This window comes from Microtus ochrogaster, unplaced genomic scaffold (assembly GCF_000317375.1).
Source record: "Microtus ochrogaster isolate Prairie Vole_2 unplaced genomic scaffold, MicOch1.0 UNK76, whole genome shotgun sequence".
NCBI classification, from domain to species: domain Eukaryota; kingdom Metazoa; phylum Chordata; class Mammalia; order Rodentia; family Cricetidae; genus Microtus; species Microtus ochrogaster.
Window position 1 is genome coordinate 1356028 of NW_004949174.1, and position 24279 is coordinate 1380306.

The window sequence follows — 24279 nt, forward strand, 5'->3', positions numbered from 1 at the left end:
TGATGTTTGTATTCCAAGCACAAATGTGTGGGTTTTTCACTTTTTATGTTGTTTTATTTATGTGTATATTTGTCTGTCTGTGGGTATGTGCATCTGAGCACAAGAGCCCAGAGGCCAGAAGGGAGCGCCAGATGCCCTGGAGCTGGAGTTACAGGTGGTTGTGTACTGCCCAACATGGGTGCTGGGAACTGAACTTGGGACCTCTGCAAAAGCAGCATGCATTCTCAACTGCTGATCCATGTCCCCAGCCCCTCCGAGCACCGTGTTATAGAGAACGGCATGATGAAACAGGGCAAAGGAGAAGTGGGGCGTGGAGCTCAGGGATACAGCATCTGCCTGGCATGACAAGGCTGTGGGTTGGAGCCCCAACACCACAAAAGTGAGACAAACAGACCAGAAAAATACATAGGCTAAACAAAAGCCCTTGACTCTGTATGAGACAGAACCCCCACTGGGGCAGGATTGCATAGATGTGACTGGTCTATACACCTGGGATAAGACCGTATAGCAATGGTTGAGAAATCTGTTGGCCATCATCATTAATAAACTCTCAAAGGGAATCGGGCTCCTTAACTCAAGTGCTCCTGGCTTGGGGAGTAGACAGGATGGGACCGAGTTCATGCACAAAACAAGGGCTCCCTGGGCTCCTGCGCCACTTCAGGGACACAGGCCTATGTCTCAAGAGGATGGGTACCATGATCCAGGGTAAGCTCTAGGATATTTCCACACTATCACAGGGAATGCTTCTGAGAGACCTGGCTTTGTGTTCCGCCCTGCATGTTGGGCAGGTAGGCAGGGCTCATCTTCCACTGAAGACTCAACTAATTTGCTTCAGTTTCTTAAGAGTTTTGCAGGCTTCTATAAGCAAAGGTAGCTTTCCTACCTTCTGCGGAGGTCTTCCATGGGGCCACTCACCTTGCTTTTTCTCCATCCTGAAAGCTAGGTAGCAAAGATGGCCACACACCCTTATATCACAACCCCAGGAACAAGTCTGTCTGCTTCTTCTGTGCCAGCCAAATGCTGACACATTTTCAAAGGTGAAAAATGCCCGTATTCCTAATGCTCTTCGCATCATTTCTGATAGCTCCCAAAGCACGCCGCAAGAAACTTGCATTTCTCCCAAACCCTTCTGCTGCACAGCACATAATTCTATGAAAATTTAATCTCAAATTTCAAATGGCAACTTGTTTCTTATCTGTAGTCAAGTGTCTTATGGGCCATAGCTAAACAAAGAACTTACTCTGGCTGGCTCGCTGGCTGTGAATGTAACAATACTTTTCCTATCGCACGGATGCCACTGATAACAATCTTCTTGCTAAGTACGTGTGTGATTAAACCAGTTCTTCATCTAGTTTGCAAGTTTGATTTTGACCCCACCCAAACTTGCCCAAAGGAATAAAAAAAAAACAAAAACAAAAACAAAAACAAAAAAACCCGAGGAAGGACTCGAGGAAAAGACTCACCTTTTTCATGGCTGCTTGGTGGTGGGGGTGGAGGTGGAGAGGTGACAGGCTTGGATTTGTCGTAGTTGTTAAAGCTCTGGCTGCGTCGGTTGTTGGCAGCGGCTGACCCTCCACGTGTTTTGGCCTCGCTGCCTGCAGCGGCCACCCTTGCGGTAGGACCTGGAAGTCTAAAATGCAAAGGCCAAAGAGTAATGCAGTCAGTCTGAGGAATGCAATAGTGCCCCGGAAAGAATTGCAACCATGCAGGAGATAAACAAGAACAACAAACTCAGACGCTGGGCCTGTGGAGACTGCTAGTCAAAGGTAGAACATAGCAAACAGGCTATATCTGACTCCGGGGAAGCCCAATGGCAAAATGGGAACACAATTCCCTAGAGTCAAGAGGAAATTTGAAGGAAAATCTTTAAGTTTGCTGATGGAAAAATATAAAACTCATCTTCTTTATCTATCAAGACAGGCATTCTTACTTTTCGACACGAGGGAACCACGACATTCCTGACTCCCTATCCAGAATGGAGCATCAATAGCTTTTTAACCCGTGGGCACTGTGCTGAAAATAACATCCAGAGGTGTGGGCATTAAGGCAAGGATTCGGTAAGAGAGCAAATGCTACCACTCCACCCCGACGAATCTGCGGTGCAAACCTGAGGCCTGGCTGCCAGTGCTCATCCGGCTACCCTTCCCTTCCACACCTGACAACCTGCCCCCGTGGCATCGCTTTGAGGCTGAAGCTGAGCTCCTCTCTACTGTCAACATGAGAAGTCATAATTCTATCTGCAAAGAACAGCAGGATCCAGTTAGTCTAAAGACAAACATACCCTTTCCCTTTAAATAAAACCCCTTTTTGGGTGGTTCTGAAAGTAAAGTTGCCAGATTTCTTTGTAGTATGTCTTAAAGATGTCAAAGAGCACTCCCTGGAGAGGTGAGGGGAAAGCCTCTGCAAACCCGAATGCTGGTCCAGGGACTTGCTAAGCAGGCTGTTTCCAATAATTAAAGTTGAAAGATGAATACATGATGACATATTTAGTTGTATCCTTCAGTTAAAACCCACTGAGCCGTGTTTAAGAGCAACTGGAACCTCGGTTGACCAGGGTTGGACCCAATGAGAAGCCTGAAGTTTCAACTCATAAAGCTTTCAGCCTTTTTTTTTTTTTTCTCCCCGGTGTGATTCGGTAAGCACCAAAGAAGCCTGGAGTCTGGAAGCATTTTAGATGGAAGCAGCAAATGCTTAAAACTTTTTCTTGTTGGCTCAGCAAGAAAGATGGCTGCAGAGCACACGGGGAACATGAGCCGGTGTGAGAGGACTGTAAAACCGATCCAGTTAAAAAGCTGGCCGCGTCCCCATTCGAAGCCGGGAGAGGCGGAGGGGGCTGCTGCTTCCCTGGCCAGCCAGTGGATCTTGAAGGCCTTGCTTCCTATTGTCTTGGGAGCGTTCACCTCAGTGAATTTGCCACCTCTGGCTTAGAGAAATCCATCCCCACAATGACAGAACTGGTACAACTTCCCAGCAGTTCCAATATCTAGGGTGGGGCCGGATGTGTCAGCACAGCTGGCCAAGAGGATCCAGGAATGGGACCTTAGTGTGGCTTAGACCTGCTTCCGATGCGGTGTCCTGCAAATCCTCCATGTTAGGTGACACGGCCTCATATCCATCGGTAGAGCAGGTACACACTGGGGCTCTTGGGTTGGACTGATTTAAGCAGCCATGGACCATACAAGTCTTTATCCCCACATACAGGGCTGGCTGGATGAGGATGATGAACTTGTTCCGAGATAATGTCACAGCTGAGGTATTCCGTGATGGAGGCTTCAACAGAGGGTTGTGAAGAGCAGGGAAGCACAAGGCAGCAAGGTGGAAAAGACAAATCCTTTCAGGGCTGCTGCAGAGTCTCCACTGTGCTCACCCAAGACCACAGGAGATCTTTAGACAGCACAGAAGCAAGCCATCCAGCATGGGGCAGGTCGGTCATAATCCTGAGTCGTTCCGATTTCCTGGGAGGGAGTGCGGTGTAATGTCCAGAGAGCAGGCATTCCCACCCGCGGGACTCGGAGCCAGCCTCACACCTGACATTCCCATTCCTCATCTATAACTTTGGGATAATAACTCCCCAATGCATGGCTGTCCATCTGAAATGGGATTTGATACCTAATCTATGGTGCCACTGAGTTCCCTTCTCACCCTCCCTGCTTCGCACAGACTCATAAGGACATCACCATAAAGAGAGCACACCGTGGCACAAAACAAGAATCACACAAGGAAAGAAGCAGATGGACTTAAAGGCTTAGAAAAGGGGGACAAAAATCAGTACAAGACCAACACCTGCAAAGAGGCAAGACAGGCTTTGTCAAGAAGGCCTCTTTCTCATTAAAGAACATTCCAGAACAGAAACTATTTTGTCTGTGATGGAGAACTTGCCCTTGGGAGACTTCTGGGCTATTTGTGCCTCCCTCTGTAGTGAAACAGCCCTCATTTCGGACTAAGATCAGTCCTGGGTTCCTCATGGTGGCCACAGAGCCTCGCTCTGAAGTTCACCATCTGAAGCCTCTTTCACCTGCCTGAAGATTTTAGCAAAATCCACCCTCGCTGGCTGGTTTTATGTCAACCTGACCCAGGCTGAAGTCATCTGAGAGATAGGAACCTCAACCGAGAAGGTGACTCTATGGGACTGGACGCAGGCAACAGTCTATAGGGCATTTTCTTAAACGATATTACTAATGAAGGATGTGGGAGGCCCAGTCCACTTTAGTTGAGGCCATCTCTGGGCTGGTGGTGCTGAGTTCTATAAGAAAGCAGGCTGAGCACGCCATGACAAGTTAAGTCATAAAGCAGAACCCTCCACGGTCAGCTCCTGCCTCCAGGTTCCTGTCCTGACTGCGTTCAGTGATGAAGAGTGAAGTGGAGGTCAAGTCAGATAGACCCCTTCCTCCCTAACTTGTTTTGGGTCATGGTGTTTCATCTACAACCGTAGCAACACTAACTAAAACAGCACACCATGTACAAAGACCTTGAATGAATGTGCTGTGAGAAATAAGAACTCAGCTGCAAGGAAACCAGCGCATCCCTTGGGAGAGGGTGCTGATTTACAGCTGAATTCGCTCAGGATAAATTTTAGTATGAGATTTCAAGTGCGGGATCTCCAAGTCAAAGCAACTATGATGTTCCAAGACAGCCGGGTGATCACAGAGGCCAACCACCAGCTGCAGGAGGCAGGACTAGTCTGTACAGTCCTCTCTGGATCCGAAGAAGCCAGCTGACCCCAGCTGACAACTAGGTGACAAGTGTGTGGATGTAAAGTGCAGAGGCCATTCAGAGAAAGGAAGTGATGACTTTCAAAGTCAGAGGGGGACTAAACGGGAGACCCCAAAGCAAGGGCCAGATCTGGGGTGTGGAAGGGGAATGTGAGGAGAGGCCCAGAAGGGAAAGCACGCCACAGGTGGTCAGAGCTTGCAGAAAGCTGAAAGAGCAAGCTTGGCACGGTGGCTCCCTCTGTAGTGAAACAGCTAAGTATCTATAATTCTAGATACTTAGGAAGCTGAGGCAGGAAGAGTCTAAACTCGGGGATTAGAGTATGTTCAAGGTCAGCCACGGCAAGGCAGTGAGGTCTGAGGAGGCCTAAGGTATGGCTCACGGGAAGAACATCTGCCTTGTTTGCAGTGCAGCGGACAGCCACCAAAGTAGAGCTAAACATGGTGGCTCCTACCTATAGCCCTGCACTGGTGCTGAGGCAGGCAGACTCAACACCAGCCTGCGCTACAAAGTGAGACCCCATCTCAAAGCACACTTTAAAAAAAGGGGGGTGGCGGACAGAGCTGGAATGGGCTGGATCTTGAGGAACAGAGCGGACGGAAGCAGCCAGGGGAAGTGACCAGGCCCAGGGGGAGGATCTTGTGGGTCATACTAGGAAGAGCTACCATGTCATACTACCATGTCTTATTAGGGCTGATGCACTAATTAAGGAGGCCAAGGGCAGAGCTGAAGCTAAAAATAAGAGTATGTCAAGTTTCCCAGTGACAGACCCATCCCTGGCCTCATGCAGGCTTGTGGCCTCTGGCTAAGCAGTTCATTACTGCTAACATCCATGGGTATCAAGGGAACTTGGGTCAACCCCAGGCGGGAAGCATGTGCTGTCAGTCACATCAGAATCCTGCTTTGCTGAAGAGCTGGGTCTGACCCGTAGGGACAGCTGCAGGTGGTATGGCCGATGCTGCCCATCACTCTGCCCCACGCAAGGCAGTGGGAGGCAGGCGGGCAGATGGGCCCTGTGCTGCTCATGGCACCAAAAGTTGCCGGCAGCCCGACAAGAAGAACTTCACTTGGGATGGTCATTTCCTATCCAGCTCCAAACAGACAGAAGGTACAGATGGGTTTTCCCAGACACACATGGTGTTTTAAAAAATAATAATAAGGAAGGAAAGTGTGGTGAGAAGGTGGGAGATGGGTCTGCTGTGAGAGCGGTGGTCAATTTCTCCAAAGTGTGCAGAGCCAAGCAGGGGACTGAACTTATTCCTGGCACAGACCCTACAACCGAGCCCCCGTGCCTCCACTCCATGTGCTGTACGTGCTGATGGAAGAGGGTAGTTCTTCCCTCCCAACCCCACTTCAAAGGCCGGGAGCAGAGGGGTGCCCCTCCCAGGAAGCATGGCAGCTTGTGAGCACATGCTGGGGGTGGGGAGCCCAGGATCGGAGATGCTTTCCTGCCAGACAAGATGATTAAATGCTAAATCTCTCATTTCCACAGCATCTGCTTTTCAGCAGCTAGGCGGAGGACTAACTATCCCACTAATTTGATTCCACTCCCCAAGACAGCCATGCAGGAATCCGCTCTGCCTGGCTGCCTTACCTAGCTCAGTCCAAAGACCAACATCACCCATGCATCTGCAACTGACTGTGTACCGATGATACTCCAAAACCGTGAGAGCCTTTTACAAAATCCCCAGGACACGGTGAGTGAAGCAAGGTGGACATACGCCCTGTGCCTAGAGACGAAATCATTTACCCAGGTAATGCTAAGAGGTGGCTAAACCTTTGTGTCACCTCCAGCAGGCAAAGCACAATAAATGCCTGTGATCTACCGGTGATGTCAGGGAGGGAGGACACAGTAGTCAGCAGAGATGCTTGAGGTTCACATTCAAGGGCGAGCTTCTTGTTCTGCCGAACATCTCTGGTCTCCATCAAGATCCTTGGTCCTGGCAGGAATCCCAGCAGCGCTTACACATCAACAAGGGACCTGTCTCTAGAGTTCTGGGCAGGTTAGAAGAGTGGGGGTGCCTCTCCTGCCAACCAGAGTTTTCTGCTGTCCTTACTGGGGCTTAATAAGCCACGGTCCTGATAATGATACTCTGGGTAGCTGGGAAGAGGGGCATCCAGAACCACAGCCTCAGCAGAGACAGAATACACTCCAAACTCTCTTGATGAGGGATGTAACTACTCGAAAGGAAGCCAAGCCTTGACCGAGGGGGAAGTTGGGAGCTCTGTTCCTGGCAGACTCAGGCTTTGTAGCTGCACCCCCCCCCCCCCCCCGGCCTTCAGCTCTTCCGCTCTCCCCACTACTTCCTTCTAGTGTCTGTGCCACTGAAGGGCAGGCATGTGTTTCCAGTTACACAGCTTCCCAGTCAGCTCCTGTCCTCTTATCTCTTGGGGCAGAGCCCTGGGCTTTGTAGGAAGACACAGGTTCCTCCAGGCTCTCCTTTCCTTTCACATGTACATGCATTCTCATGACATTGCGATTGATTCAGTGGAATGAGCCTGCTGGAACAGAAGCATCCATCCGCTCCTGCTGCAGTCTCCTCTTCTTCATAGGGGGAAGCTATCGCACGGATAACACGCATACACGGTATATAACACGCATGCACGGTATACCCAAGCATGGTGTCATGTAGTTTCTCCCTCACTGGGCTGGTTGCTCTCAGGTTGGGTCTTGCTCCACACCAGATCTCCAGACAAAGAAACTGAGTATAGAAGTTTCCTACAGCCTAGCAGAGGGGACAGCTGGCAGCTGGTCACAGATCTATGTATACATGGATAAAATGAAGGGGGTGGCTTTCCTTCACCTTCAGGACACAGTTCCTTGGGAAATAAATACGGCACGGGTCATCCCAGGGCTTCTCGCAGGGGCCACAGGCGCGGTGTGAAGGACAAGGCTGAAGGTTTGACAGAGAAGGGTCAACAACCACACAGAATGTGAGAGGAAGAAAGGGCAGCTTCGCCTAAAGGTTCTGGGGCAAAACAACCTGGGTTCTCTTCCATCTTCCGTGTAGCCTGGGAGCTTGCTTTCAGTTTCTATGATTGCAAATCGGGCTATTAACATGACCTACCTCGGTACCTCCTGGAGGCTGTGAGGATGAAATAAGTCTGTAGATGTCACAATGTACCTGGTTTTCCCACACCCAAGCATGCATCACAGGGTTCAGGAGAGGATGCCTGCAGACTAGATTTTTTTTTGTTGTTGTTTTTTCCAAGAAACTAAGGCAACTTCCCCAGGGTGGGCAGGAGAATCCAGAAACAAAGACAGAACATGACAGCCTTCAGTTCTGAATTCACATTTCAGATGGTAGCTCACAACGAAACCTACCCCTCCCCCCCAGTTAGTAATAGAGCAACAATGACCATAGCCAAAGCACAACACACAGAAAGGAGATACAGATTAGGGCCGGGATGAAGCAGGGAACAAATGCCATTCATTGTAAAATCGCTATATAACTACCTGGAAACTCACCTCCTCCTATGAATGGGATCCTGGTAATGAGGTGAAATCAACACAGTGAGAAGCATCCCGATGGAACCAGTCACACATACACACACACACACACACACACACACACACACACACACGCACGCACACACGCTCCACGCTCCTCTTACACACATAAACACATTCCCAACCAAGGCCACTTTTGGAACTCCCCAAGCAGAATCATTAGCCAAAGCATGTTTGGGTTTAGGTAACCAGAGACACAGAGCAGGGAAGGGAATCCAAAGGGAACTCAGCCAGCGAGGAGGAAACAGGAAGAGTGGGCTGGGAGGAAACCATGCTTTGTAGGACACAGAGGACTGCTAACCTAGAGATCTTTTTCTGACCCAGAGTGAAGCGGATGATTTTGCTTTGAGATGAGTCCTTGGATGATGCACTGCAGGGCAGGAAGGAAAAGATGAGTGAGGAGAGAAGACCCTTTCGACACACCGACACACCGAGAGGAAGGTACCTGGGCTGGTCCTCTGTTTATGGTTCACTAAACACATTGTGTCCCCTAGGCCTCACTTCAGAGACTTGATACATTTACAATGTGAAGAAATTACAGTCAAGATTATCTAAAACCTAGACTTGCCATCTCAGCTACTCAGGAGGCTGAGGCAGGAGGATGGAGAGTGTCTTTGTTACTTTTTTATTACTCTAAAGAGACACCATGACCAAGACAACTGATAGAGGCTTACTGGGGCTCTTGGTTTCCGAGAGTAAGTCTATAACCATCTAAAATGGCACAAACCACCACAGATAGCATGTTCAAGATCTGCCTGGGCTACAGAGTGAGTTCAAGGCAAGCCTTAGCAATTCAATGAGACCTTATTTTAAAATAAAAAGAAAAAATAAAGCTGGGGATATGGTCCAGTAACAGAGTACTTGCCCAATACGTGTAAGGCCCTAGGTTTAATCTCTATGATTGTAAAACAAAAGATTTGTCTCAGGACATTGGTGATGTGCCCCTCCTTCCATACCATAATAAATATCTTCTCTGCCTTCACTCAACTACACGCTTTCTTTATACTTTGTGTTTCTTTGATTTGATTTTTCTGCCACAGGGTCTCACATTGAAGCCAAGGCTGGTCTTAGAATCACTCTCACTAGATATTTTGGGTTGGCCTAGAACTTGTGGCAATCCTCCTGTCGCAGCTCTTCCTTTCTGTCTTCACAGCTCCTTACAGCAGTGCAACGCTTGGAGTAGGATGCATTTATAATGTATAAAGCAACTTTCTAAAGCACTGATGTAATTTTATTTGAAAAGTTTGTTCACTGGATGTAAAGGTAAAGGCCCCATAAATGTGTGCACACTAAGGCTTTCTCTCCTTCCCCTCCCCCACCAAGACAGGGTCTCTCTAGGTCATATTTAATCAAGAACAATTTAGAGTTATTTTGTGTTGTTCATCTTTCTTATGTCTCCTTAGATGAAGGTTAGGGTACCAGGGATGGCAAATGCTCTACCACAGAGCTGTCTCCTAGCCTGAAGCAGTTACCACTATCATTCAGACACCCATTTTTCCTGCGCTATATTCCCAGGAGAGCCTGTGGTGAGCAACTGTTCTTAGAAAGTGAGGGGGAGGTGGGAATGGTGAGAAAAAGGAAACCCAGCAACTTTTGGATGTTTCCTAAATAATGGACTATGGATTGTATTCAAGGCAGACACACATAGAAAGAGCAAGGCTTAGGAAATGTGCTCTTTCCCGAGATTCTATACTGTAGGAAACTTCTTGTTATGAGCTATGGATCAAGCACCCAGTCATGATGCGACTGGGGAGTGATGAGGCACTCCGTGGCTGCTCTGACATCCTCACGCCAATGTCTCAGATGTACTTGAGGAGTATTGGCGAACTTCCTAGAGAACTGCGGAATTTGGTGTTTGTTATCACGGGACATGTTGAACCTAGATGTTTTCTTAACGGGCGTGTTTGCATCTTGAAGAGTTCTAACAAAACACCAGAGCAGACTGGCATCTAGGGGGCTCCCACCAGAACCCGACACTAATAACCAGAGATTCAAACAGTTACTCTTTGGGGCTATGGCTACCAAAGATACAACGTGGGGCTAGGAACACAGTGGAAGCCAATCGGTGATGTAATTTTTTTCATCCTGAAGTCCACAGCCAGAGCGTTAGTGTGGGATATCCTATGTCCAGAGCTTGGCAAGATTCCTTTGAAAGCACAAGTGGAAAGCAGCAATGCATGGCAGATGAGATCACCCGCGTGCAGAAGTAATCAAGCCTGGTGGGATAGGGGGTTGGATGAGGACCTAAGCACTCAAACCCGAATCCATGCCACCACTGTGTAGAAACGGAAAGCAGTGGCATTATGGCGTTTTGCTTTCCTCACAACCTACAAATCTGTTGACTTTCTCCTCTTTCCCCTGCTCTGGACAGTGAATCTGTTTGTAGGCCTCTTGGCTCAGCCTCCAACATACACTTCAGGGTCCCTCTCCACCTGCTTCAAACCATCATGTTCCAAGTCACTCACGTCGCCTAGACTGCAAAGTCCTTCATCTTACTCTTGCTCCCTCACAAGCTCATTTACCAAAGAGATTTTTTTAAAGATGTAAATCCAATTAAACCCTGAGCCTCCTGGTACCTTCGAACCGAGTCCAAACTCCTCCCTTCCAGCCTGACTTTGGTGCCACGTCACCACGCAACTGTCCCCCATGAGGAAGGGTGCTGCTGCCTTCTCTGCTTGCAGGCAACCTTCCAGCTCCATCTCTCCTCATTCTGCCCTGCCAAGCTTGCTCCCACCACAGAGCCTCCACACGAGCTGCTCCCTCTGCCAGATCTCCGCAGTTGAGGTTTGCACGGCTGGCTTCTTTTCATTCATCTCTCCACTAAGTGCCATGTCCTTGGAGGGGCCTTCCCATCAAGCCAACATGAACTATCAGCCCTGAGTCCTATCATCTTCCTGCAGGCACACTGCTTCTCCCATCTTCCTCCCTGGTCATATGCTTGCTGTGCAGCCTCCTCCAACAACATACGGAGAGAAGGCCATGTGGCTGTCACTCATCTCTGACTCCCGAATGACTAACAGTGCCTGGCACATAGAAGGTTTTGCACTAAGCAGATAAGGGAGCGCATATTGGCAGATCCAGGGTCCTGAGCAGACATGCAAAGACAGTGCTAACAACTCAACTGTGATGCTCTCTCCACTTTCCCCACAGAACCTTTCCCTGCGCTGTAGTTCTAGTGAGCATCTCAGGGAATGAACCTGTGCAGAAAGAAGGCAGTGTGGGAGTGATGTACTCCTCAAACAAATCGCCGAGGGCCTCCAGAAAGCCTCCAGCCAGGGGACAGTTCCCAGTCAGGCATCCCTCCAGGAAAGAGCACAGTGCCTGGCTGCTTAACTATCTCCCCACTTCTCTCTCATTGCTAGTCTACACGACTCTCCTATTTCACAAATTTCCATAACACCAGTTGGATAATTAGATAATTAATTAGGGGGTCTCATGTAAATGAGACCCATAACTCCTGGCTGTAATAACCTGCCAGTTGGGAAACTGCACTTTTCACGGGGAAACACAGCTGTGACTCCAAGGGAGCTGGGGGACAGGCAGCTCTGGGCTTGGTTTGTGGCTAGCAGGTGTTAAAAGGTCCGAGGAGATCAAGAAGCCTCTTGGACTGGTGCTTTGGGACATAGAGTTTTTTAGCACACATTCAATGATATCAAGTAACCAATCAAATCAGGGCTACTGGCTTTACAACTAAAGACTGGCAGAGTAAAAGAAAACAGTTGTAACTGCAGGACTTTCTCCTAAGTCAAAAGCTTTTCAGTTACTAACCTAACCCATCAGTTTCTTGGTTTTTTGTTTTGTTTTCCTCTGCCACTAAAGCTTGTGGGTGATCTTTTACAGAATGGCTTAGGAATTTGCACGCCTATTCTCACTGAAGCACGGAAGATAACTACTCTAAACTCCACTTTGCTCCCTTCTGTGGCCAGTGTGAATAGCAGGCAAGGGTCCCTCTCTGCAGTGGCCCCTACCCTGCAGGGAACAGGATGGACCTGCTCCCACTGTCTAAGTTCAACAGGATCCAGGCACATTTGTGGTCACTGGTTTCAACAGAATATGGCTTGCTCCCCTTGGGAAGGCAGCTGTCTCTTCTGCTATTGCCACCTGCCACTTTTTCTTAGGCATCGCCTCTACTTCTTCTGTGGCAAAGGAGGGTCATGTGTTAGCATAGAACTTTTGCATCCACTAAGTGAAATGACCTTTAATCACCTTTCACCTGACTCTGAACACTTGGCTTATAACCATGTTTGCAATGACTTAAGCCATAGGAATAAGCGCAAGCGCAAGCGCGCGCGCGCGTGTGTGTGTGTGTGTGTGCATGTGTGTGAATGTATTGCAGGCCAGTTTTGATAAGGGTAGGTAATAGCACTGGCTGCTGGCCATTCTGACCTGTAAGAGCACACATCTCTGCCTAGCATAGGGAAGCCTTATTGTATCTATCTGAAGGCCATGCTAGTTCCTCACAAATGAAAACCATTGACCACACAGGCTACCCTACCCAGCCAGGGTGAAGGACACCTGAAGATGAGCAGCGCCATCCATCCCCGCACAGAGCCCACCTGGACTGCATTTCCGCTTGTGTTTTTGCCTGCGGATGTGAAGCTGGCTGGAGAGGCTGGCACGAGGCTTGGGGAATGGCCAGCCCCTGTTGCTGAGGAATGCCAGCCTGGCACTGGGAAGGCGCTCCGGCCACCTGAGACCCAGCAGGTGGCAGAGGGGATGATGACAGGGGCTGTTTCTGGGGCTGTTGTTGCTGCTGCTGCTGCTTGTATCGGGAGAGGCTGAAGAAGAGGCCTAGAATGGCCTTGAGGTTCCCATTCCTGATCTCTGCAAGACAGTAGAGAGAGTTTCGTCACCAGAGGCACAAAAGTGGGAAAGAGCAAACCTTGTCAAATTGACCGCATGGTTGACACTACCATGAAATTTTAAACGTTTTTAGGAAAACCTAATTTTGTAGGCAAGATGCCCTCCCTGTCTGAACTGGAAATGACTTAGCACAATCAATCTGCTTGTTGTTTTTATAAATAAAACTTAAGTTCCCTGTTTAATATGGATTGTAGTTTTAGAACAGCTGGGGGAGAATGCCTTTGCACAGACAGTTGAAGGAAAATAAAGCTTCTTCCTGCATTCAATAGGCTTCTTCAGCCCCACCTGAGTTCAACTCCTGGAGGTCCACTAAGAACACTCCTAAACCACAAAGAAATTAGTTTAAGTCTCCCATGGTTGCAGTAGATGTACCAGGCAAGTCAGAACTGGCTGGCTGGCTGGCAAGGGCCAGGAGGAACTTCTCAGTAAGAATATCAGCGAAGGAATGAGCGTCCTCCTCAAGACTGAGCCTGTGATCTGGGCAAGGCTCTGGATCCGGACGGCTCTCTGGCGCTAGCAGAGACACTATGATCTAGCTTGATGTGCCAAGTTCACATTCTGAGCCTCCAGCCATACAGAGCATGCCAAGTGGTCATCACTGACGCCAAATCCTCTCTCCTTTACCCAGTCATCTTCCTTTTAAATTCACGGCTCAACTCTTGTCCTTTGAATCCGTAACTCTAATTCAGGTTGAGTATGGGTCAAGAGCATAAGAACCAGTTCTTAGGTGGATTCATGTGAACTACTTTCTATATTAATATAAATTTGAACAGAGTGAGTACTTTAAACTCCAGACAGTACTTTTCAGATATTAAAATTCATTTGCCTAAAGGCATGCATAAAGAGCTGTGGCAAGGAATAAAATATTTATTCCACACAGAAGCATCCATACTTTTATGTCGCATTTTTAACACCAGCTATCAATGGCCAGAGGCTACACTGACCCCAAGGGAGTGTGGTAGGGTCCCCAAGGAAGAGATATCAAGAGAAGGAAACGCAGAGAGGTGATATTCCCCATGACCTCCTGCTAGCTGGTGAGTGAGAGAGTTAGCCCAAAGCAAGGCCAGGGTGGTTTTGGGGATTTTGTGTGAGAGAGGTGGGAGGCAGCAGCCATGCCTTCGTGGGGAGTGCAGGCCTCTGGCTGAGCCCTGGCTGAGAAAACCTGCCCAGGAAGGCACAGCACTTCCTCTGAGGTCCAGTGCAGAGAAGAATGTGTGAAGGAAAGTAATGTATGCCTTCAGGAGAAGCCCTGTTCCCTGCAAAGAAGGTAGGGTAGTCATCCAGGGCTTTGTGCCTGTTGGGTAACCCCTCCCCAAGTTAGACTGGGACAAAGCCTTTGTTTTGCTGAAGCATCCCTTTCTCCAGGCTGTGAAGGAACCGACACCACACACTTCTGGAATCTGGTCTTCCTGCCACACTTTGGAGGCTGGCAGGTTCTGTGAAGGCTGCCAGGGGAAACACATATTTTACAAAGCCTGCACCTGCAGACTCCAGCCTACCACGCTCAAGCTGTGCAAGTCGCATCATCTCTCCGGCCTTCGAGGAAAGGCAATAACACTTCCAAAGCCAGCCCCGTCACACAGAACTGTCCTCACAGAGCCAACGAGGGCATGTGCACCAAGATTCACCGTGAACAACGACGCTCTCCACCACTCTGTGTTGCAGGAAGACCACAGTCCCAGAATCCCCCTCAAATGGCCAAACAGCTCCAGCTTCATGCTGTACTGGTGATGCCTCTCTTGGTGATGACTTTCCCGAAGCTTTAGTTATTAAAGGCTTATTCTATGAATATCTTGCTTGCATCAATGTCTGTGCATTGTATTTTTATATGTGTGTTTTCATGTTGTAAGACTCAAAGCCTCTGGGCCTTTTGCCTGCAGAAGTGGGTGTTGGATCCCTTGGAACTGGAGTTACTGTTAACTGAATCCAGGTCCCTTGCAAGAGGAGTCAGTGCTTTGAGCCACTGAGATGCCTCTTCACTATAATTTATTTTTAATCTGCATGTTGCTTTGAGTGCACAAGGAGGAAGGGGAGGCCATGGCAGACCCATGGAAGTCAGAACACAACTTGGGAAAGTCAGTGTTCACCTCCCATCATGTAGGCCTCAGGTAATTTGATGGCAAATGCTTTTACCTGCTAAGCCAAACTATAATATTGATACATGGGGCTCTTAATTATGCCACAATGACAGCTGAAAGTTAGGGCTCACCTAGTCCAACTGGGATGCCCGGCCATTGCTTAGGAACTATCCCTTACAATGCAGACAGCAGAGAAGGTGCCAGAGATGAGGGTACAATCCCTAACTGTGTAGCTTAGCTTCAGTCCTTCAGCTGCTTTCTTCCCCGGTCCAGGAAAAACCAAAGGTCCCCGGATGTCCTTATAAAGTACATGAGCATCACAGACTTGAGTCTGGGGGAGGGGAGGGTGACTCAGCGACCTCAGTCATGGGGAAACTGAAGCCAACAACTGAAACAAAAACACCTTTGGTCATCTGGTGAACAGAGACCTGAGTGAGGGACGAAACTCGGGAGTCAACCCCATGTCTAGATTCAGATGAGCACCTATGAAGGAGCTCGCGGCAAGCGGACAAATTCCTCTTGAAACATGAATTCATTAGAGAGATAGCAGCTGTTCTTGGAGATGACTACGTAAAATCTACTTTTGTGCCATGCCCAGTTATCAGGATGGTGTAGTTTGTGATCAGCAAGCGTTATGATTGCCTAGTGCGTATCCCCAGCTAGTCTGAAGTGCACAGTATCCATCATTCTGACCCTGGCACGGGGGTGCTGTCACCCCCGCTGTTACTTAACGGGAAACTAAAAAAGCTCAGAAAGGCATTGGGAATGTCTCTAATAAGCCTGGAGGTAGAACTTGAAATCCAGGCTTTTTCTAGCTCAAGGGCTGGGCTTCCTAACGCTGTGTGACTTGGCTTCCTTGCATGCCCATCACATGGGGTGAATTTAAAAACAGACCAGATAATGTTTTATTTATTAAGGTAAAGCTGGTGGGCATGAGTATTCTTCATTCTCTTGGTGTGTCCAACATTCCTTAACACTTAAAAAAAAAATAAACCACACAAGAAAAGCAAAGAAGGGGGAAACGAGAAAAACTAAAAATAAAATAAATAAAATAAAATTCAAAAGCTTCAGCATGTCCAAGGGCTCAGAATCTGCCTGCTGCAGTAGGGGGCATGTCCATTCCCTACGTACGGCGGCCATCAAGTCATTTGCTGCTCATAAGTGCTTCCCTTTCCCCTAAAGTGTTTCCAGCTGCCGGAGGTCACGGTACTGCTCCAGCAAACACACTCTTTCTTGGCATTTTTATTATAAAGATCATGGGCTCAGAAGCCAACCCTGCGGGGTTGAATCTCTGCAGTTCATGACTCAAAGGCTTTGTGTCGTAAGCCTCAGAGACCCCATCCCTTCTCTCACACGGTGAGGACCTCTCCATGCACGTTCCCCTGGGGAGTGTGTGAGGTGTGAAGAGAGTGAATGAGAAACTGAGCACACCAACACCTGCTGCAGCACACCTCTGAGCTCAGGAAACACAGGCCGTCCTCCTGCAGTCACTTCAGGTGCCTCTCGTGGCTCTTTCCACCCAAAGGAAGCCTGAGAGGAGTGTGCTCGCCCAGCTTTCTCTGAGGGCCACACAAAAAAAGATCATCACAGGTCATCTCACAGTGGACAGGGTTCAACGGTGGCTTTCTTTCCGGTTCTTCAAATAAACCGAGGTGTTACACACCTTGTATACATAGAGTTAAGTATGCGATTCAATGATTGCTAGTGAATTTAATCAGCTCTAATATTAGAATATTTCCATTGATGCAACTGCTTGCGCTCAGTGGCAGTAAGTTCTGAACCCCCTAGACACCCAGGAATCTGTTGCTGCTGTAGATTGACCTTTTCGAGACATTTCAATGTAAATCATACAATTTGTAGTCATTTGCATTTGGCTTCTTTTACTTAGCATATGTTTTGCCGCTGTTGTTTTTCTAGCTTTCTTTTTATAATGCTGGGGGTTGAATCTAGGGCCCCACACAGGCTAGCCCAGCCTTCTACCACTGGGCTACACCACCAGCCCTTAGCATAAGGCTTTATCCAACCACATTAGAACAGGCACGGGCTTTACGGTGCTGCATAGTACATCACTATATGGGCATACCATATTTTGCTTATCTGCTCCCCAGTCGATGAAATGTCAGATTCTGTTTTCGTATCACAAAGAACAAAACAGAGTTGAAAGCTCTAAAAGCCACACAGGCCAACCCATGGGTGGTCTGCAACAGACAGCAACCCGAATAGCTAGACTTGTGCTCTGCCCACATTTCCAAATGGTATTTGTCTGGCGAGCCAGCTCCACAGAGGAAGCCTAGAAACAATACCCCTAAGCCCACAGGAATGCTGACATTTCCCAAGAAGGGAGCCTCATTCTGCATGTGATCAGGCAAGTCCACCTAGATTTCTCACCCAGGTTAAAAACAGGAACACCCAGAGTGATACCCCTGGCCCAGGGAGACCATGGGCAAGTAAGTACTTGCTTTCTTTTCTTGGGCCACCCTCCTTTAAATGGAAGGGCAAATGGCACAGACCCTCCAGTTCTAGTGACGGTCACTACTGTCAAGACACATACCTTCGCTGGTTTCTGCCTGACCCCTTTGTTCCCACTGGCTTGTACTAATATGCTCAGACACAGAGATATCACAAGCGGATGACAGGTATGATGGCTAAGCCAAAGGTTGGTTGTGTTTCGTTTTGTTTTTGAGACAAGGTTTCCTGTAGCCCAGTCCGGCCTTGATCTCAGTATAACCAAAGATGACCTTGAACCTCTGAGTCAAAGCATTAAGGGGGAGGCTACTGCAGATGACAACTGTGAGACTCTCATCTAAATCCTGTCTGCCCTGTGGGTCTGTGGCATTGCTCTGGCAGAGGAGCTGGCTGCATGACTGCCTTGGATCCCTCAACCACACATTCTGGTGGCCCTGTGTCCCAGCAATGGCACTCTCTGTGGGGAAGGTGAGACTAAAGCACAGAAGCAGAAGCCATGGAGACCCGTGGGGACAGAAGCTGCCACTCGGTGCCACACTTGATGATGTGCGGATGCTGGTGAACAGACACACTCCACCTGTTCCCTGCACCCCTAGGGTCCAGAGAGACTTCCTGCAGCCCCACCCAAGATAAGAGGAGGAGCAGGTTGGCAATGGTGTCACTTCAAAAGCACACGCTCCTTCAGGAGTCACCTAGCAGAACGCCTGTGATTGCTGAGTCCCGGGCCTCCCACTTGCTTCTGTCCCTGTTTATGGTCACCTGTAATGTCAGAAAGGCATCATAATGTTTAAAAAAATAAGGCAGCTTTAATGTTTTTTGTTTTCCTTTTGAAGCTAATCGAGAGCCCGAGGCACCTCCTCAGAGGCGGCACGCTGGCAGCTGGAAAGCCCCAGATGCATCCCCACCCTTTCCCAGTGATTACAGCTGGCACAGGAATGGGCGGGCCCTGTGCACCTGTCCTGCCGTGCCGCGGTAGTGCAGGCCTGCCCCAACCCGCCCTTAGAGAGCCACACTGAGCCTTTGTTGCAGGCCCAGACAGCGGGTGCCTGGGGCAGTGGCTGCAGCGATAGTCCACAGAGATGTTGCTGGTCTGAGTGGGTATCCGGCCCACGCCTCCTGCACTCTCGGTGCCCTTGAGGCTCGGGCCCATCTCTTGGCTCTTGGAGATGTGCCAGAGCCTGCCAGTTTAAGCCCTGCCCTGCCCTGCCCTGGAGTGATGTTCAAGATCTGCCCTGTCCCGTCCTCCTTCCAGACTCCACCTGTCATATCTGACAACCTGTCCCAGGGAGTGGGGGTGGCCTTTCTGAGGATACCTGGGCTTTGTTCTTCCTGGCCCCGAGTCCATCCATCCTCTCATGGGGTGGAGAAGCAGAGGTCAAGAATGAGGTATATTTCATTGATGGCTGGGCACCCTGGGTATTCCCTGGGTACCTGGGTCTGCAAGTTGCTTATGACAACAAGGAGTTGCGCCTGAGGAAGTGGTGTCCAATGCAGCTAACAGAGGCCGATGCCCTGCTTGGGCAGCCTGGGGGCCTTCTCAGAGACAGGGTTGTGTCTCTGGCTTTTCCAGGGTGAAGAGGCACCTACCAGAGATGTCATTCACAATCTCTCTGTGTACATGCACCTGTGTGTGTGTGTGGTGTGTATGTCTGTGTGCACACGTGTGTGTCCAGATGCATGGTGGGGGAGCCACAGATGTAGAAGCCAGTGTAGAGGCTACAGATCAACCTCTGGTGACTTCTTCCATCTCTCTTCATCTTGTTTTTTGAGACAGAGCCTCCCCTCATCACCGGACCTGAAGCTTACCGATTGGCTACCTGGGCCTCTCATCATCACTGGGCCTGAAGCTTGCTGATTGGCTATCTGGTCAGAGAACCCCAGAGATCCTGCTGTCACCATCCTCTATCTTTCTCAACACTAAGTACTACGTTTCCAGGCATGGATGGGATGCCACGGCCAGTTTTATATATGGGTTCTGTGAGCTCCAGCTCACGTCTTCAAGCTCACACAAAGCAGAACTTCACCCCCTGAGCCATGTCTCCAGCCCGACTCAGAACAGCTCTCAGCCAGTTTCTCCATCAGTAAACCACAAGTCCCAAAAAAAACGAAGCAGACAAGACAGACAATAGACAGCCGGTAAGTGGCCAGGGATCACCTCCAGGTCTAAGGGAGAAGGCGAGACTGCATGGTCAGCATGTCACTGTAGAGCACAACTCTGTAGAAGTTCCTGCAGATGCTCTCCTGGGAGGACAGAAGCCCACACCATTCCCAGACACCAAGAGGAACATGTTCTGCCACCTACTGGTCAGCACAAGAATAGCACAGGGGACGATCCTGTTCTCTGAATTGCAGTCTGCTGCTGAACCCTGTAGGTCTCAGCAATGAACACAAAGTTCACAGAGATGAGGCCAACAAGCACCCAGGCAGGGCAATCCTCTAGGAATCCTTCTGTAAGTCCGGAGACTAAGCTTGGCCAAGTTACTCCCGAGACTCATGGAACAGGGTGGCCTCCCAAGGCCAGGCTTAGCAAAAGGAGAATGCTAACCCCTTTCTGACACAGTCCATGTAGAGGCACACTATGCCCAGAAGCCATGGACGACCCCCCCACCTCCAACATGGAGAAGACAACGGCTCAAAAACACAGCCAGAAGATCCAATCTTTCACCTCTTGGCAGAGACAAGACATAGTCCCATGGAGAACCGACAGGGTCTGCAAACTTACCTGCTCCATTTGTGGACTCCGGCCTCACTGCTCCCCTCAGCCCCACCCCAACTCCCAGGGCCAATGCTCCCCTACATCTTTTCAGCGCACACTCCTGCTATGCTAGGAGGAGCAATTGGAACGCCCCAACGGCTCTACCTGTTCCGGGGAAAACCGGAGGCAGATGCAGCCTAATGAGGTTGGGAAGATGCCTGGCCTATGGCAGCTTCAGAGCTGGCAGCTGCCTGTGTTTACAAACAGGGGGAAGGGGAGGAGGGAGGGAGGGAAAGACGAAACAGAGAGACAGAGACCAAGGGCGATTCCAGGTGGAGGTGCTGCCTGAGGAGGCAGATAATCCTGGCCAGCCCACTCCAAACCATGACCCCACCCGACAACAAACCTCTAGCAGACACTATTGGTGCTAATTAGTCACCAAATCCAGGTTAATTAAAAGCTAATCAGGAGGTTAAAATGTGGCCGCGTGTTCACAAACCTCGCTCTCCCTGTTCTCAAGAGCAAGGTCAAGGCGCTACCACTAAAGGCTAATCGGCTCCCCTGGTTGAACTTTGTCTTGTGCTTGCACGTTCTCTTTCCCACACATAACGCCTGGTGGAGAACCTGCTGCTGCGCTACAGGAGTGGGAAACGGTGTTGCCCAAGCAGGCATTTCTCCAACTGGAGCAGCAAGCTCCTCTCCTCCCACACCCTCTGTGGCATGCAGCCGTGGCGTGCACACCAGGCCGAATTCTTGGACTGATCTGTGAGCTGTCAGAAAGTGAACATCCTCAACTCTGCCTGAAAGGGCACCCAACCAGGACAGCCCACCAGCACCCCTGGTCTTGACTGCAGCAAGTACTTGTTAGGTAACAGGTGGGCATTAATAATGATGGAAAGGCGTGGGCTCTGACTCACCTTCTGCAGACAGCCCCTGGGTGTTGATTCCCTTAGCTGCCAGGAAATTCAAGCAGGCATCTATGTTTTCAATCTAGAAGGGAGAAAAAAAAACAACACAGGACACATTGAATACACATTCAGCTATCTCCAGACATGCTCATTAGGAACCAACAGCAAACAGAATGCACTCAAAACAGCCAATGAGATAAATGGAGAAGGTTAGGACCCTCAAAGCGGTGTCTGTACTCACAGGAAGCGGTTACTTAATATCCCCACCGCACGGTGTGCCAGAAGTCGAGGCCTTGGATTGCTTTCAGATGCCAGAAATAACCAGGGTGGAATGAGATCTCTCATCTTGATCAATGTCCCCACAGTGTGAGCCTCAGAACCGGAGCAGTTGCCAGTAACACAGAGGTGGGGATGGAACTGATGGAGCCACCCTAGACCTACCCGCCCTCCAGCTGCTGGGAAAAGTCCCAGTCAGAAAAGATGTAGGCGGCCAAGTGTCCAAGTGGTGGGTGGCAGTTTCAGCAGGAATCAGTGTTTACCCACAAAATTCTCAGCCTGACAGGCGCTGCAGGTGACCACAGAGACCCATGACCTCTGGGGGTACTGCCGTCCTTTGTCCTTTCGGTGAGAAGGATAGAGTCACAGGTCAGGATCTGGGAGACTGCTCCTATGTGCTAGTGTTGACACCAAGGCCAAAGGCACATGGATGACAGGCCTTGAACAAAAAAGCAATTAGGCCATTCCCAAAGGTCTGATTTGACTTCAGCTGTCAGGGCTAATTGCTTTTTGTTTTAAAGAAGAATAGTCAGGCTCTGTCTATGACTGTCTCTGGTGACCAAAAGTAAAAGAAATCCCTTCTGACCAGATCTAGCTATCTCTAAACTTTATAGAAGTTGCACTACAGAAAAAAAAAAAAAAAGTCTGGCAGTTGTGAGGCATGTCTTTAATCCCAGCACTGGGAGGCAGAGGCAGGTGATTCTTTGTGAGTTCAAGGCCAGCCTGGTCTACACAGTGAGTTCCAGAACAGTCAAGGTAACACAAAGAAACCCTCCCTCAAAAAACCAAACCAAAAAAAAAGAATTTGCACTAACTCCTGCAACAAGATTTCTCAGACACCTTCAAGGTTTGTGTGCACTCAAACCAATATCTACTCCGCCGCGGAGTTTATTCTAAACGAAGGACTGCCTTTCACAACCAACACATTGCCCTTCTCCCCATTCCCAGGCAATGTCTTGATAGGGGGGCCCACAGCCACAGCCAGCTGGAGTGTTTTCTCTCAATATCTCTAATCCAAAGACAGCTCGGCTCTGTGTTTGTGGCCACTCTTCCAGTCCTTTCCTCCTCCACCCATTGGCAAAGCTTCATCCACCTCCTGAGACCTTGGATTCCTGGTGTACATCAGAATGTCCAACACATCCCATGCTTTCTTTTATCATGGTCTCAAAGTGATGGTGGCTCTCGCTATTTAGCTACGTAATAGGCCCTGGGACACCTGACTGACACCGTGACATCTTAGAAGAGCCCACACAGACCCCAGCTTGAAGACACTCTCTCCAGGAACTTTAAAACAAAACTAAACAAAACAAAAAACTCAGGTTCCCTCTCCTTCCGGACACCCAGCCAGCCCTGAAGGCTCTCCCAGGCACTCTGCTGCTGTATAGTCCTAAGGCCACCATGTCTTATCATCTTGGAGGGGAGGGGAAAGGAAGAAATCACTGCCTTACCCTGGGCACATGGTGTGGGGGAGCAATCTGCTCCCATTTGTAAGTACAATAAGAATTACATTTCCCAAAACTGCTTTACCCTATTACAAAATCCTGCTTGTAAGAGAAAATCATCAGAGAAAATACCGCCTGCGAAGACTTGTTTCTGATATCTGTACAGCAAAACACTTAATGGGAGGCTGCAGACCCACAAAGAAGCACTGCTACATACTCGGATATATATTCACATACACACATATTTATTTAAAGAGAGGCTCTCACTATGTGGCCCAGGACAAACTCAAACACCTTAAACAAGCCTTCCGCCCCAGTCTTTGGAGTGGCTGGTTCCTGCACGTACATACAGCCTCCTCCTGCTCAAGCCACAATTTCTTTGGAACCACAACGAAAGTATGGAATTTGTTGAGTATTATGACACACTCCTATAACCCAAGTGCCTGGGAGGAAGAAGCAGGAGAACTGGAGGCTGAAGGCCTACCTGGACTAGATGAGCTCCTGTCTGAAAAGACAGGAACCGGAGAGATGGAGCAGTGGTTAGGAGCACTGGCTGCCCTTCCAGAGAACCCGAGTTCGGTTCTCAGCACCTACATGGCAGCTCACAACTGTCAGAAACTCTGGCTCCAAGAGATCTGGCGGCCTCTTCTTGCTTGTGTCGACAGCAGGAACACATGTGGAGTACATGTATACATGCAGGTCGATAATCATACATATAAAATAAAAATAAATCCTAAAAACCAAATAGAAGTACTGTGCACCCACACACTTCCGCGCCTTTTTTCTATACTTCTACTTCTTTAGTACAAGATCTTTCTCTCGCATGAGGCTGATGAGAGACGCTTAGGTAATTATATCCGAGTGGGGAAACAGAAAGGGAAAAGCTGTTTTCCACTGAATTTTTGCTTATGCAAAAAATTAAAAGTGGTACAGTTAATGCTTATGCTAGAAAGGGTCATGTAATAAGGCTAAATACTTCGGTACTAGGATAACAATGTGGAACTACGGGAAGGGGGGGGTACTTTAGGAAAGCACTCACTCTACAACACTGCACTTCCTTGGAGCTCTCTCTCCGAGGATCAGGCAACACAGGTACTCCTCACATTTACAGAACACTCAGTGCACACACATGCATCATGTGCAGCACACAGCTGGCCCTTCTGGCAAAGCTAGCCTTACCACATGTCAATCGGCTATCTGCTGGAATTCCTTATAGCATTAAGTCTATGAGAAGAACGACTAAGTCTACGTAGGCCACCATTATAAATAGGCATTCTCTCCTTAGTTTTTTTTGAAGGTCATCATTCTTTCATAGAATTTCATGGTTTCA

At 49.1% G+C, this 24279-nt stretch overlaps 1 protein-coding gene across 11 annotated transcripts in view; it reads right to left on the bottom strand.

Annotated features, from left to right (window-relative positions):
• Positions 1-24279, bottom strand: part of Nav2 (neuron navigator 2) — a 625974-nt gene that overhangs the window by 179033 nt on the left and 422662 nt on the right. For 8 of the 11 annotated variants that reach the window (XM_026777610.1, XM_026777606.1, XM_026777611.1 and 5 more), the window contains exons 4-7: positions 21241-21313; positions 12778-13045; positions 8523-8591; positions 1464-1630 (exon numbers count right to left, since the gene is read on the bottom strand). In XM_026777610.1, coding sequence (XP_026633411.1) covers positions 1464-1630; positions 8523-8591; positions 12778-13045; positions 21241-21313 — 577 coding nt within the window. The remainder of the gene's footprint in view (positions 1-1463; positions 1631-8522; positions 8592-12777; positions 13046-21240; positions 21314-24279) is intronic. The other 3 variants (XM_005370351.3, XM_005370352.2, XM_005370350.2) reach the window with 1 other exon arrangement.